The 15,445-nt window shown below is 46.8% G+C and overlaps 1 protein-coding gene across 7 annotated transcripts in view; it reads right to left on the bottom strand.

Moving 5' to 3' along the window:
• Window positions 1–3,836: 3,836 nt before the first annotated feature.
• Window positions 3,837–15,445, bottom strand: part of Traf3ip2 (Traf3 interacting protein 2) — a 43,067-nt gene continuing 31,458 nt past the window's right edge. For 3 of the 7 annotated variants that reach the window (XR_015644890.1, XM_087597865.1, NM_001044248.1), the window contains 4 exon segments: window positions 12,837–12,905; window positions 11,674–11,790; window positions 7,266–7,340; window positions 3,837–4,258 (listed from right to left, as the gene is read on the bottom strand). Coding sequence is in view for 3 of the 7 variants with exons in the window: in XM_087597865.1 (XP_087453991.1) it covers window positions 4,112–4,258; window positions 7,266–7,340; window positions 11,674–11,790; window positions 12,837–12,905 (408 nt within the window). In the remaining 4 variants the exon portion in view is untranslated. 7 annotated transcript variants of the gene reach the window in all.

Below are 15,445 nucleotides of genomic sequence, written 5' to 3'. Positions count from 1 at the left end.
TGAAAATCCCACGACAGAAATGTTACTGTAAAGCGTCATTATTCTGCTGCTTCTTTCTTCTTGTCCGTTGTTGGATTGTCGCACACAGAGATATCTGTTCCGTTTCCGGAAATTCTCAAAGCACAAAATTCTCTGGCGAGAGGTGTGTCTTCTTTGTAGTATTTTCCCACAGTGTAATCTACCTTCTCATTTCATCTGCTATTAGGAGAGGGACTTCCAGACCCTTCTAGGCACATTAAAGAGAAACAGACAGATCCTGCAGTTTAAAAGACTCTCCCTGGGTCATTTCAGCGGTCACAGGACTTGGTAACCCATCGGCAAAAATGGCGGCATAGTGCTTGCTGAAATGGCAGGCGTTAGGGAAAATGCTCTTGGCAAAACATCCCAAAACAAGAGTGGAAAGTTCAAACCGGAGAACTTGCAGCCCCTGTTGAGATGACTCAGAAAAACTCCGGTCTTCACGGGGGAGGGGGAGTGATTTGTTTAAGAGAAAGGAAGAGAAGTTAACCACAGCAACGATTCTTCTGATCTGAGCTGAGGAAAACACAGCCCAATACTGTGATTGCAGCCCAAGGCTGAGACAACTTTGAACCCTTAAGACACTTAGAAGTTAAAGTGGACAGGCAAGTGTTTTCAAGACAGTCACTGAAATTAAAATTAGCCACTAAATACCAGAAAATAATCTGAGTCTATACCAGTACCCCTGACCCAAATCAGTTTATTATGACTAACGTCAGGGGTTACGAGGTTATTTTCACCGTGTCAGCGATATCCAATTTCTACCCTCAAAATATCTACAAATAGATGCACAAGGACCAGAGTAATCTTTAAATAAACCAGGTGTTAATCTGAGGATCAGTGCTCTAAAATAATTCCTTTGCTGGTACTGGTCATCAGATTTCATAGACACTTCAGAGCCAAGCTGTCAACTCTAGGGGACTATGAGCGAGCACGTGCAAACACACACACACACACACACACACACACGCTCACACACACACTCACACACACACAAACACACACACACACACTCAGATACACTGTGGGTGTTGTTTGGTTTACATTTTTTTGTTTCACACTAACTGCTACCAGCTGTAACCCTTTAAGGACTGTTTGTGGCACAGGAGAGACCTTTTTCTTAGTCCCCAGGGTGTAGAAAGAATAGAAGGAACTAGTTGCTGAATGCTCTGGAAAAGTCTCTCGAGGGGGCTGGGGTGAGGGGCGCTGATAACATTTCATTCTAAATCTTTGCAAACTGGGAACCTTTCAAAGAAATAATTGCTGGGCTACTTCTGCAGATGTGGAATCCCCTATAATAGCCTCACCTCGACCAAAACAATAATGAAAAGAGGAAAAGACTTGAAGTTTGAAATGCTTTCCCAGAATTCAGAGTTGGCGAAACAAGAAAATCCCACTAGGTCTCAAGTGCCTCAAAAGTAATTATTATTTCCATAAAGTCATACAAATAAGCACTTAACTTACGCTAGCTTTTTCCTGTTTAAAAGCATCCAGTCAATGTAGATGTTGGTCATAAAGTGAATCGGACTGCATTCTTTTTAACTCATTAGCAACTTTTCTTTCTTTTTTTTTTTTTTTCTTTTTCTTTTTTTCGGAGCTGGGGACCAAACCCAGGGCCTTGCGCTTGCTAGGCAAGCGCTCTACTACTGAGCTAAATCCCCAACCCCATTAGCAACTTTTCTTAATGTAGTTGAAAGTATTTGTCTTTCTCTACAGTGACATTTAAGGGATGACTACCTCAGAGCAAAGTTGAAACTCGTTTACTAAGTTAGGCAGAGAAAGGAAGCAGGTATCTTTTTATTGACCTATTGGGCTGTAAGGCCATTTTTTCCCTGTGCAATAGTTTATTTAGATCACACACACACACACACACACACACACACACACACTCACACACACACACACACACACACACACACACACACACACACACACGTTTTCTAAATGTCTGTGTGCTGTTTCTTGGAGATCGACTAAGCCCAAATTATTGATTTGAAGGTACTATTTAGGACATTTTATTTATTTATTTATTTATTTATTTATTTATTTATTTATTTTTCTTTTCTTTTTTTCGGAGCTGGGGACCGAACCCAGGGCCTTGCGCTTGCTAGGCAAGAGCTCTACCACTGAGCTAAATCCCCAACCCCAGGACATTTTTAAAAGAAGGAAATGTCTCATGAGACAGTGTACAGAGGGCTGGAGGTGTGCCTCAGTGTTAGAGCACCCAGGGCCCTAGATTCAGTCTCCTGTACTGGGGCTGGGGAGGAGCAAGTTTTGTCAGATGCATTGGTGCACGCTTATAAACCCAACACTCCGGTGCAGAGGCAGCAGGATTACAAATTACACGCCGGCCTGGGCTAAGCAGTTATAGGCAGCCTGAGCTGCACGGAAAGACTTCTCCAAATAAGTCCGTTAAAACCATTGAGGTATATTTTTTTGCTATTGTGAATCAGTATGAATCAGTTGGTTTTTTGCTTTTTAAAAACTGGTTAAGTTTAAACTTAAGAACGAGAATATATGGTGGTTGGGGATTTAGCTCAGTGGTAGAGCGCTTGCCTAGCAAGCGCAAGGCCCTGGGTTCAGTCCTCAGCTCCGGCAAAAGAAAAACAAAAAACAAAAAACAAAAAACTAGAATATATCCAGGTGTGGTGGTTTGAACAATAATGACTCCAAATTCATATATTTTTTGGACCGTTTGTTTCTCAGCTGGTGGACTGCTCAGGAAGGATTAGGAGGAGGTGTGATCTTATTGGAGGAGGTGTGTCACTGCAGGTGGGCTTTGAAGTTTCAAAAGCCAATGCCAGGCTGTCCCCCCTCCCCTCCCTGTACCCCCTTCCTCTCCCTGTCCCCTCCTCCTCCCTCTGCCTCCATCTTTCGGATAAGATATAAGCTCGAAGCTACTACACCAGCACATGCCTGCCTACCTGCTGCCACGCTCCAGGTCATGATAACCGTGGACTCTGAAACTGTAAGCCAGCCCCCATTAAATGCTTCCTTTTAAACACAGCCTTGGTCATGGTGTCTGCTCACAGTAATGAAATAGTAACCAAGACACTGGTTTGCTGGTATACACCTGCAATCCCGGCACTGCAAGGCAGGAGGATCGCCATGGGTTCAAGGCCATCTTACTCTATGCATTGAATTCCGGGCCATCCAGAACTTCATAGTAAGACTCCATCTCCAAAAAAACAAAAACAGAACGGAACAAAACAGAAGTAAAAAGTAAAATTACATTTATGCCCTGGGAGATGCGATTCTAAAAAAATAAACACCCCATTACTTCTCTAAAGAGAATTTAGAGGTTAAGGCCCACATTCCAGACCTTCCTGGTTCACTAGAAATACCCTGCTCCATATGATTTTATAAGTCTTCCAAGTCCCAGAAAAGCAGGAAGACTTGCTTAGTCACAGGGGTACTCAGGAGTGGGACAAAGAAAACTAGACCATAACTCTGGCCTGGATGACACAGCCCCTGTTACTTCATGCATATACTCAGATATTTTTACATAAATGGCCAGACCTTTTCCTCTTCTTGAAGTCTTGTATCCTGGACTTCTACGTGCTAAGCAAATGTTCTACCACTGAGCTACACTCCCCACCCAATTACAGCTTTACAATTAGCATTGCTTCATTAAAAGCCTCAACGCGAAGAGAAAGCCTTTCACATTAAAAGGACACATCACTTTCTAGTTTTAATTCTTCAGTACAGAACTCTGTCACATTTACCTAATACTATATCTGAGCAGCTTTGTTGATGTCCGGGAGCTGCCCGTTCCAGTATAAATTAATAATCCCACCTCCACTGAGACAAACACATTCTTACAAAGAATAATCACTTTATTAATTGAGCACGATTCAGACTGGTCTAAGGACACAAAGCATCCGGCCAACTCATAAGAGTAGCTGAAGTGATGAGAGTTTTTGTGGCCATAGGTCCGGGCAGCCATCACCTGCAACATCCACTCCCAGAAGCACTGGAGGCCGGGCGAGGACACCTCAGACTCAGGAGGCCGGGAACTCTGTAGAACAGGTGTTCCAGGCCTGAGTGCCACCAACCAGCTTGGCTGGACGAATGCTGTGAGAACAGGCTGGCATCACAAAGGTACCACCTGAAGGGTGGGCAGAGGGCCTCGGGGAGGAGCTACGTACTCCTCCTCTCGGAGCAGCCGCAGAAGAATGTTTTTCTTATTCTTGGGCCAGCTGTACACGTGAGTGTTCTGCAGCCAGGTCGGCACGTGCTCCTGTGGAAGAGAGGGCAGGAACAAAGGTCACGGGACGGAGAGGAGCCCGGATTCGAGGTCCGGGCCTCAGTTCCCAACAGCTCCGGTTCGCCCTCCATAGGTGTTCCCGCCACTGAGCTGTCTTGGGAGCTGCTGTTTTGCTTTCGGAGCGTGCGAGCGAAGCTCTTTTGGCTTCGGGTGCAGGCTGTGCATCTCATTATGGAAACCACATGTGTGCAGCATTTTCTGTCAGTCTCCTGGGCTACCTGCCCTTTGCATGTCAATGTGCTTTTCACCACCTCACATGAAAGGGGTAGGACTGAGGTCACACTGAATGATGTGAATTCCCCTGTGGCTTTGGGGGAAGGATGCCAGCGCTCTGGGCTTAATCTAATTCGTGATTCTTTCACTCCGACCTCAGCTCTGGCCTGAAGAGGAAGGAGCAGAAGGGAGCTCAGAGCTGTGAGGCTGGTGTTCCACAGGCTAATTTCCATCACCCCTAGGACAGCCCTCAGGACCGTCTGTCCATGTGGAGCACACATTCTGATGAGGAGAGACCACGACCAGCTCAGCATCGACACAGAAATGAAATGTGAAATGCGCCGTCAGAGGAGTTTGCAGTGCCTAGGAAGGTGCTTCAGAAAAGCCACACAGTGATGGAAGATGGACATGTGTTCAAAAGCAAGAACATCACAGTGGCCAGAACAGAGTAGGCAGATGAAGAGGGCCAGAATTCTAGGGGCTGCATCACACGAGGCCTGGAGAGCACTGTAAGGCCTTTGGTTTGCATTTTGAGATGAGCTGCCTTGAGGATGGTAGCCTGAGTTCAGAGCCAGCACTCATGTTGAGTGCAGAAGATAAGCAATTCAAAGGTCACAACTGTCTTGAGGAGTCAAGATCTCACACAGAGGCAAAATCAGCATAAACTGTTTTCTAGGTCATCGTATAGCAAATAGCCAGCATGTCCCAAGCTCTGGCCATAAGGAGACTGACTGTCAAGTGGAATTTTAAAACAATAGCAAATATATATATATATATATGTATATATATACATATATACATATATATTGCATTATGTATGCATTCCATGCATACACACACACACACAAACACACAAACACACAGACATATGCATGAGCCAATGACTCTAACCAATTAGTCCCAGTGCCCCTAACATGTACCACTGAATCACGTACTGTAATTAACCAAAGCTCTCAGGAAAGTCACAATGCTTTACATAGGCCTGAGGGGAAAGAAAACCCCACAGCTGGAGAGGTTGCAAGGGTTCAAGGATTAGCAAGAGTTCACCAGGCTAGCAGGTTGGGAAAGGGCATTTTAAGGAGAGGGAGTAAGGGGCAAAGACCCTAGACAGAGAACATGAGTGAGGTTTGCTGACATGGCCCCGTTATGACCAAAGCTTAGGGCCCCAGGTGATACGACGGGAGAAGGAGAAAGTGGACACAGTGCTGTTCCAAAGAGCCGCATGTGTCGAGCTAAGGAAGTCAGCGGGAAGTGTCACAGAATTTTAAAACTAGAGAGATAGAGTTGGAGTTCTTTGATGTCGAAGCAGAAGGTGGCTAGAATAGAGTCCAGAGGAGGGGGAGACCGGCTGGGGGTGGGATTTGCCAGTCAATAACTGCATTTAGCCCCTGGATGAGCTAGGGCCAGCAAGGATGAGGGGTCCCTTCATGTGCCCTGTGCATTGTCCAACCTTATGTGTCCTGTCCACACAGACTGTGTCTTAGTTAGGGGTTCCGTTACTGTGAAGACACCATGACCAAAGCAACTCATAAAGACAAACATCTAATGGGGGCTGGCTCGCGGTTTCACAGGCTCAGTCCAGATCACCACAGCAGGAAGTATGGCAGCCTGCAGGCAGACATGGTGCTGGAGAAGGCGCTGAGAGTTCCGCACCCTGATTTGAAAGCATCCAGGAGAGACTCTTGCAGGCAGCCAGGAGGAGGGTCTCAAAAGCCCATCCCCACAGTGACACGCTTTCTCCCACAAGGCCACACCCACTCCAACGAGGCCACACCTAATATTGTCACTCCCATGAGCCAAGCATGCTCAAGCCACCACAACAGATCTCTTGTGCGGAGCAGAGGTTCCAGTGCAGTCCTAATATCTAGGAGTCCTCCAGAATGAGGCTGCACCCAAGCTGAGTGCTCTGGTCTGAGTCTCAGGCTGTTTCCTTAGCGTCTGTCTTCCCTCGGCCAGGCCTGGAATGTTCTCTGATGGCTTGGCTTGTATTCTCTAGAGCTGTCTAGAGCTGGGAATATGTCGAGAACCCTCATGCGAACCCCAGCAAGGTTCACCTAGAGAGCTGTGCGGATTCAGTGCCCGCACTCCACGGGTGCGAGGGTTGAACTGTGTGCAGCAAAGTATTTATGTGGAGCAGAAAGCAAAGTGTCCATGCTTTGGCTCTAATGTGGGATAAGAAGCTTTAGAGGATAAACACCCTCATGTTCTTGGGCATTTTCATATTTGGTCCCCAGTGGGTGATCCCAGTTGGTGTTTAGAGAGGCCTAGGAGGTATGGGCCTGCTGAAGGAAATACGTTACTTGAAGCAGGCTTTGGGGTTTCAGAAGCCACACCCTGTCTGCTTTCTGTTTGTCATCTGGATGTGAGCCCTCAGCTCAGTTTCCAGCTCTGGATGCCACAGTTGCCTGCTGCCACACTTCCCTGGCACAATGGAGATGCACCTTCTCCCTCTGCAATCACAAGCCCCAAATGAGCCCTCCCCCTGCCTCGCCGTCTTGCCCGTGGTGTTCTAGCACAGCGACAGAAAAGTAACTGTGCACAAACCATTCCTTCGTGTACACAGAGAAACCAGGACAGCCATGGTCCTACCCCATAACACTTCAGACCGCTCGGAGCCCAGGGGACATAAAACGTGTCCATCTTTCTGGTAACAGTTACCTCTGAGGGCTGTCAAGGCGCTGACAAGATTCTTAACGTAAAATCCCAGGTAGTCATCAAACCAGATTTGAAAACAGAGAGAATCCTTGAGGACTGACTGTTTGCTTACCTTCTTGGCATTTGGGAAGAGCACAGGGATGAACCTGAAATTCATGCTTCCCTGATTTATAAACTCGATCTGCATCTAAAACCAAACAAATAGGAAGACTTAATCCAGGATCAAGGTGAGCTGATGTGGCAGCAACACTACCAGTCCGCATGGCAACTTTATTCTGGGCTGTTTGCTTGAGAGCCATGTTACTTATAATTTAAGCTTTCTCCGTGACACACTGTGCTACTTTTCTTGTATGGGCCACTACGATGGCCATCATTGGCTGTCAACCTGACGACACCTAGAATTAACTAAAAACTAAAACTGGGTGGGCACACCAGAGAGGGGTTTTTGCTCAATTCAACCATTCAAAGGAGGAAGATCCACTTCTAATCCGGATCTTTCTGAAATGGGAAACCCACCTCTAATGTGGGCCACACCTCGGGCTGGAAGCCTTTGTGGAGGGAAGAAGGAAGCATCTCTCAGCCTGCTTGCTCTCGCTCTCACTGACACATCCATCCCTTCACCAGATTAGAGCCGGCTTCTTCAGGAGTCCAGTACACACTGAAGACCAGAGGAGAAATCTGGCTTCGTGGACTGAATAACCTTGCATTGGTAGACAGCCACTGTTGGCCTTTATGTAAGCCTTTAAGCCATTCTAATAAACTCCCTTTCTCTCACACATACTCTCTCCAAATATATGTGGAGATGTACATGTATGTACATATGTATGTATGTTTGCATTCATGCATGCATGTATATGTGTGTGTATGTATGCATGCATGTATGTATGGTGAGAGTTTTATCCTTCTACAAAACCCTGAGTAATATGGGCACTTACTGAAGACCTATTAAAAGTCACTTTCTGGAGACCAGAAAGCTGGCATAGCAGGTACAATTGCTTGCTGCCATGCCTGACCACCTAAGTTCTCTCCTTGGAGCCCACATGGTAGAAAGAGAGAACTGACTCATGCAAGTTCTTCTCTAATCTCTACTCTGTTTAGTGACAAATGCATTTGCATGTATATATGTGTGTGCACACACACAGAATATATATAGTTTGTTTTGAGTCAGGATCTCATGTGTAGCCTAGACTAGCCTGGAATTCACTGCATAGCCCAGGTTGGGTTTGAACTGACAGCAGCCCTCCATTGTCAGCCTCTTGAGTGCTGATCTGGGTTTGGGGCTGGGTCTCCTCAGTTCATAAGATCAAGCTATAGGTCTCTCTGCCAATTCTTTAGTTTATGACTTTATATTATTTGCTTTCAATGGCCAGGTATGAGAGCACTCATAATATGGAAACTCGTAAAGGCTAAAGCCTAAGATTTTTTGTTTGTTTAGCAGGGCACTGATACGATTTGGACAGTCCTCCCAAAGCTGTGGATGTAGTGAGCAGGCAGGAAGGAGAATTGCTAACCCAGAGGACAGCACGAAGAGTGTGATACTCAAGATAGGGGCTATCTCTTCTGCTTCAGGGAGACTGGAGGACAGTAACAGGAGAGGGACCCATGGGCATGAAGAAAGTTCTGGATGGGTAGACAAAAGTCGGGGGAAGGGGAGTGCAGAGGGTGTGAGAGCCTGGAGATGAGGATGTGTGTTAGTCTGACTGCAGTCACCTTGCTATCCACTTCTGGGGCACAGATGGGCTTGACAGAGAGGACTGGAGGTCAGCCGTGAGGAGCTTACTCTGTTAGGCCTGTGGTTCCCTCACCAGATCAATCAGGCTTCGAACTCTGCTCACCCGAGAGGATTTACCTATAAGAACTCTAACAAAATCAGAACTTTCAATACTGAGAGAGCTAAAGTTTTCCAGATCCCAAGGCCAGCAGAGTTTTCAGCCATCTGATGCCAAGGTTGAGAACAAAGAATTCTGTACCAGGAGCAATCTCATCCTCCTACTGACTTTTAGAACAGAACCTTTTGTCGTGCATGAAAACAAAAACCAGAAGTGAATGTGGAGGCCCAACAACCCCACTCTCACAGATTCACACAATGCAGATCCGCCACCAGGGTCTTCTCAGGGCCAGCTCCCTTCCAAACAGAAGACAACAGCAAAAGCGTACGCCATATATGCAACTCAAGTAGCAGCCATGCCATCACAAAGTAAGCACCTGCAGGCAGGGGCGTGGGGATCTGCTGAGTTAAAGCAGAGAGGCGGGCTTCACTCAGCTTCAAGGGCAGGGTGGCCCACTTGGTTTGTTCAATGGCCCCCACTCTGTCAAGGACTAGCCCTTAGCAGTATGTTTTTATTGTCTCCCCTACTTTCTTTCAGATACTGGCTTTCTAAAGACATCATTGGATTTGTGTAGTAATCACTCATTGGTGTGTGGAGGAGGCCAGGAAGTCAGCCTGGGAATAGGAAGATACTGATGGCACATCCAGTCCCTCCTGTGATGAGGAAAAGCCAAAGACATCAAGGAGCCAAATTTGGAGACCACATGGCTATAGCTGGCACAGTCATTGTGTTAACTGTGTGTAGTTCTGGTTGGCTTCTCCATATACCAGCACAACTAAACAGGTTTGTCCAGGAACTGGTAGGGACCTGGCGTCCTTCCCAAGCACCAGCTGCTGGTTCCCGAGACTGGCAAGTTCTTAAGATGTAGACAGAACGTCGGTGTTCTGGGAATGTGCAGACACGATACAGACAGCTAGAGGACAGAAACATCCAGTTAGCCACGACCTTCATGGATCAGTTTATTTCTAGGAATGCTGTTTCTCAGACTCCACAGGCTGGCACTGGGTAAGACTGGACAGGAGGCAGGCTTAGCCCCTGACCCTGGGTCAGACCCTTAACCTTACCACTTTATGTTGTAACTCAAACAAGTGGCCCATGCATGGTGGAAGAGGTGACAGAGATCTTAAAGACTCAGGTGGTGAGAGCTGCTTACATTCTGCTTTGACCCTCTACTCACAGGATGGACAGCATCCGGCTTTGCTCTCTGGGAGAAAGGTGGCCTGAGGCTTTCTGACTGCTTCCTGCCCTGTGCTGCCCACATAGTCCTTGCAGTGAGAGAGACATCATGCCTCATCCTCACTCAAGCCAAGAACTGAAGTCCGGCTTGTGTTCAAGTCCAGTGATTTCCCTACTCCTTCTCAGATGTCAGAGTCTTTGGTGAGCAAACAGGCCAGAGAAACCAGCTCTACTTTGAGAGGGTCGGGGCCACTCCTGCCCTCAGGTATATAGATTCCACAGACAGTTTGAAAGCCACAGGTCTAGTCTGGCTTCCTAGTTAAAACAGAAATGGTCTCCAAAGTATCTCTTAACCTACAAAGGACAAGATGACCAGTAGGCCATAAAGCAGCTAAGTCTGAAGCTGAGTCATATTTTCCCTGAGCCGCTGAGGAACTTCCAAATTCTCCCATGGTTTGAGTTAAGCAGGCCCCACGGCACAGGTTTGGCAGTAGAATGTTCCCTGCCTATCACAAACGAACAACAGTCTCTCTGGTTAAGTATTTTCTGTGTGCCGAGTGCCTGGACTATTAGTTCACTTATGTTCATAGCACTGTGTGGGTGTGTGTGAGTGTGTGTGTGTATGTATATGTGTGTATATGTGTGTGTACATGTGTGTATGTGTGTATGTGTGTGTATGTGTGTGCGTGAGTTGTTTGTGTATGTGTGTGTGAGTGTGTGTGTGTGTATGTGTGTGTATGTGTGTGTATATGTATGTGTCTGTATGTGTGTCTGTGTGTGTCTGTGCGTGTGTGTATATGTGTGTGTGTCTGTGTGTATGTGTGTGAGTGTCTGTGTGTGTCTGTGAGTGTGTGTGTATGTGTGTATACGTGTGTGTACATGTGTGTATGTGTGTATGTGTGTGTGAGTGTATATGTGTGTGTATGTGTGAGTGTGTGACTGTGTGTGTCTGTGTGTGAGTGTGTATCTGTGTGTGTGAGTGTGTGTGTATATGTGTGTGTGTATGTGTGTGTATGTGTGTGTATTATACACCATATATATGATCCATTTTGTGAACAGGGTCACAGAAGGGTAAGATTAAGTACCTGGGCCATGGTCATCTAGCCTGTGTTTAGGAAGCTAACATACATGACACATGCTTTTCTGGCATGACAGAATTGTCCTTCCCACATTGCACCTCGCCTCTCTGGAAGAGCAAGGAACAGAAGGTAACAGCTATAGTACTCCACTCACCCCGTCGCTCACTCTCTAAGCGAGCAAAGCCCTACTTTTTAGAACCTTGATTAACATCTCTTAGTTACTGACAGGGCCCGTTTGAGTACTGGGTGGAGGAGTGGTGATTCTCCATGGGTCTCAAAGTTCAGAGTATACAGAGCCATCGCTGAAATAGCTTCTCCTGGCACGGCAGCTCTGAGAGTCTCCCCCGACATCCGCTCACCCTGAATGAAGAAGCAGCCCCGCTAGAGAGGGTGCCTGTTCCAGAGGAAGAGCCAGGCCTGGTGGTCTCTCACTCACCATCCGATGAATGTACTTAGTATGTAAGCCATGCTCATCCTCGTCCAGCTGCGACCCAGTGCCTTCCACATCCTGTTTGTATTTGGGGCTGATTGCTACGATTATCATCACTGTCTTCTGTAATGAGAAGGAGAAAAGCGTGTTTACGGAAGGGGAAGTGTGGTTCATTTGGTGAACGCCAGCTGGAAACTGGCCAGCAGGACCATACGCGGTCCCTGACCTGCTGGTGGGCACAGGACTAGTCCCTCTCTCTATGAAAGCAAAAGGCACCAGCCCCCACTCAGGCCTGCTGTCACCTCTCCCCCTCCCCACTGTCTCTGTGCCCAGCGCCCTAAAAACACACAGAGCAAACGGCTCTGAGAGGAATTCTCCCCGTCCTCCACAACCTTCTCTAATAAACATCTGATGAAATCCGAAATCACCACTCTGCACGGAGGCAGAGAAGCATCACCACTGCACGGAAAAAAGTGCCCTTCCTCCCTGCAGCCTGATGTGAGCTGTCAGTCACCGTGCGCCTCCACTGCCCGGCTTCTCCTGTGCACATTAGCACAGTCAGTAGGAGCAGACCCTTCAGCACAAAGCAAACACCAGGCTGCAGACAAAAGGAAAGCAGCAAAGCCCAGCCCGCTGAGACTCCCACCCCACCCACTCCTGCCCAAAGAAGTACCCAGACATGGACGTGCTGGCAGCAATCAATTTCTATCTTGTTAAAGCACAGAGTGTCCCAGTGGCTTGTATAGATTCTGTCTGTGGAAAACGAATCACAGGGCTGCAAGTGGGTGCCCTGGGGTGGCACGCTGCTTAGCTTTAAAAGCTCCAGCCCAGTCCTACAAAACGCTTAGAAAGGCCTCAATTCAACTGGGTTCTGCTCCCCCAACATCATTTCCTCCTTTCCTAGTCTGGTCTAGAAATTGTTTGTGCTGATTTTTATCAACCACCTGTGTCTGGTTTGACCGTTACTTCCTGCCTCCTCGTGTCCAGGAGGGTGACCCCATCCTGCCTTTCCAAGTCTTTGCATAGCTTCCAACAACAAGAGTGGCTTTGTCCAGGCTTCCTCAGGCTCAGACTCTGGGAAAGCATCAGTTTTTCTTCTGCGAAATAGCTTCACAGCCTAATTGTTTTTCTCACCAGCACACATCCTCGGAATTTTGGAATATACTTACATCTCGAAGGTAGCGCTCCATCCATTTAATGATATCAATACCCCGGATTCTGTCCTCAAATATGTCAATCTACAAAAAGAAAATATGTAGAAGGGCTCTTAACAAGACCTTTCTCTGAGTGCAGACCTCAAGAAAACACAGGATGCTATGTACATTTGCAGCCCTAAAACTAGTGCAAGGAGGAACTTGTGAGTCCAAACAAAGAAGCAAGAGGCTCGTGAAAGATGCCATTTTCAACATTCATAGGTATTTGAGTATATAATATTCATAGCTAGAATATAGCAGTTCACTTCAAAATGTGTCTGCAGTTACACACTAACTACATGTTCAGAAATCGGAAAGACGCAGTATGTCACTAAATCGGATATGTCCGCAAAGACAAAAATAGTACATTTATGTGTCTGCAACAGGAAACATGAAAAGGCAGATTCTGAAACCTTCGTGTACATGTAGTGCACAAACGCTGAGACACAACACAACTGTGGTGTTGGGGGATGAGAACGGTTATGTCCGACTTCAATTATACATCTTAACAGGATTGCATGAAAGTTGGGCAAAATCCAAGGAATAGTCACAAAAACAATCACTGAGCTGGTGGGGCAGGGTTAAGGATGAGAGTGGAGAACTCTGGGGCTTTGATAAGACTCAGTAGTCTTCTCTCCTGGAAGAGAGAGAGAGAGAGAGAGAGAGAGAGGAGAACATATGTCTGTGTGTGTATGCGTGTGTGTAGTATGTGAGCATGTGTGTAGCGTGTGAGCATGTGTGCAGCGTGTGAGCATGTGTGCAGTGTGTGTATGCATGTGTGTGCTGTATGTATCTCTACGTGTGCATGTGTGTCTGTGTGTCTACATATGTGTAGTGTGTGTTTAGAGTGTGTCTGTGTGTGTCTGCATGTGTGTAGAATGTGTGTGTATGTGTATCTGTATGTGTATGCATGTGTGTAGTATGTGAGGATGTGTGTAGTGTGTGTGTATGTGTATCTGTGTGTATGCATGTGTGTAGCGTGTGAGCATGTGTGTAGTGTGTGAGCATGTGTGTAGTGTGTGTGCATGCATGTGTGTAGTGTATGTATCTCTACGTGTGCATGTGTGTCTGTGTGTCTGCATGTGTGCATGTGTGTCTGTGTGTCTGCATGTGTGTAGTGTAGTGTGTGTGTGTGTGTGTGTGTGTGTGTGTGTGTGTATGTGTGTGTGATATTTACAAGGCACTCCTGGTTGGAAGAAGAGGGAATATATTATGTACTAGAGTAGATGAGTTCAGAAGGTCTTTGGGGAAGCATTATTTGATTAGACTCAGCGTACACATATTAATCACCCTAGCATTATCCTGCTGTTTAGAATAGACCCAACCAAGACTCTGGTCTTCATCAAGCATCCTGAGGCAGCTACTATCTTCCCCCCACATTAGTTCCCTTGTAGCACAGCATAAGCCCTTGTACTCTGTAAGTCACACTGACCCCCCCCCCCCACCATCCCCTAACCCTCACACATTATGGCCACTCATAGCAAACACTCCATTATCGAATTCCTTCCTTAACTCAATGTCTCATTTATGACCTCCTCCTCCTCCTCACTGGCTTCTAAACTCCCTACAGAAAGAGACTATGATAAGGTATGTGCTGGTCAAAGACTGCACTAATCAGTGATGTGTCAGCGCCTCAGATCTCAATGGGCGGCTTGGGTTCTACTCCTGGCTGTGCTGCTCTCCACCCTCATGACTGCAGTGATGAGAATTTAGTGGCAATACAAAAGAGACAAATAGCATAATGCCATAAATGACACTAACACACCATAATCGGTCATTATTATTCAGGAAGTTGTTCTTGTGCTCCAGATACAGACATCGGGGGAGGTGTCTGCTTCTCTAGATTTCCATCAGAAATCTGGACCTGTCTATGACAAGTTTCCCACACTGCTGCTGTGCTGTGAGCTATTGTGCCCCTCAAACGCATGTTAGCTGGAGGTGACGGCTTGCACGTGTACTGCCTCCACTTGGGAGGCTGACATAGGGGGATTGTCAGTTTAGGCAAGAAAGTGAGATCCTGTCTCAAAAAATAAAATGAAAATTAATCTATTGAAACTTTGCCATTACCTCATAATGTGACTGGATTTGGGATAGGGCCTCTCATGATAATTCAGGTAAAGTGAGGTGCTAGGTGAGCCCCGCTCCCATAGGATGGGTGTTCATTGGAAGAAGAGAGAATCAATGAACAGCTAGCTCTGTGCGCACACAGGGGAGGGACCATGTGAAGACCGGGAGAGGACGGCCATCTCCAGCCAAGGAGAGAGGATCCACAATGAAACCAACTGTGTTCTTGGCTCTCCAGCCTTTGGCTGACTTACACAGCCACCGTCTTCAGGTTTCAGGCACCACCTCCCTGTCCCTTTGGTAACAGTGTCCTGCTGGTGGCAGGACAAGACAGTCTTCCCTAAGGACTTCCGAAAAACCTACCCAAACCTTTATTCTGTTGCTGTTGCTGTTTCTGTTTTAATTAAACTCTCCTTAAGTGACTCTTTGTTTCAGTTCACTAAGAGGATCCCAGTGTGTTAGATGTAACACATAGCTGGTCACAAACACACTCTTCTACAGAGTGAAGGGTACATTTAAAT

Source organism: Rattus norvegicus, chromosome 20, assembly GCF_021556685.1.
Source record: "Rattus norvegicus strain SHRSP/BbbUtx chromosome 20, alternate assembly SHRSP_T2T, whole genome shotgun sequence".
Lineage (NCBI taxonomy): Eukaryota > Metazoa > Chordata > Mammalia > Rodentia > Muridae > Rattus > Rattus norvegicus.
This window is presented reverse-complemented; position numbering and strand designations above follow the sequence as displayed.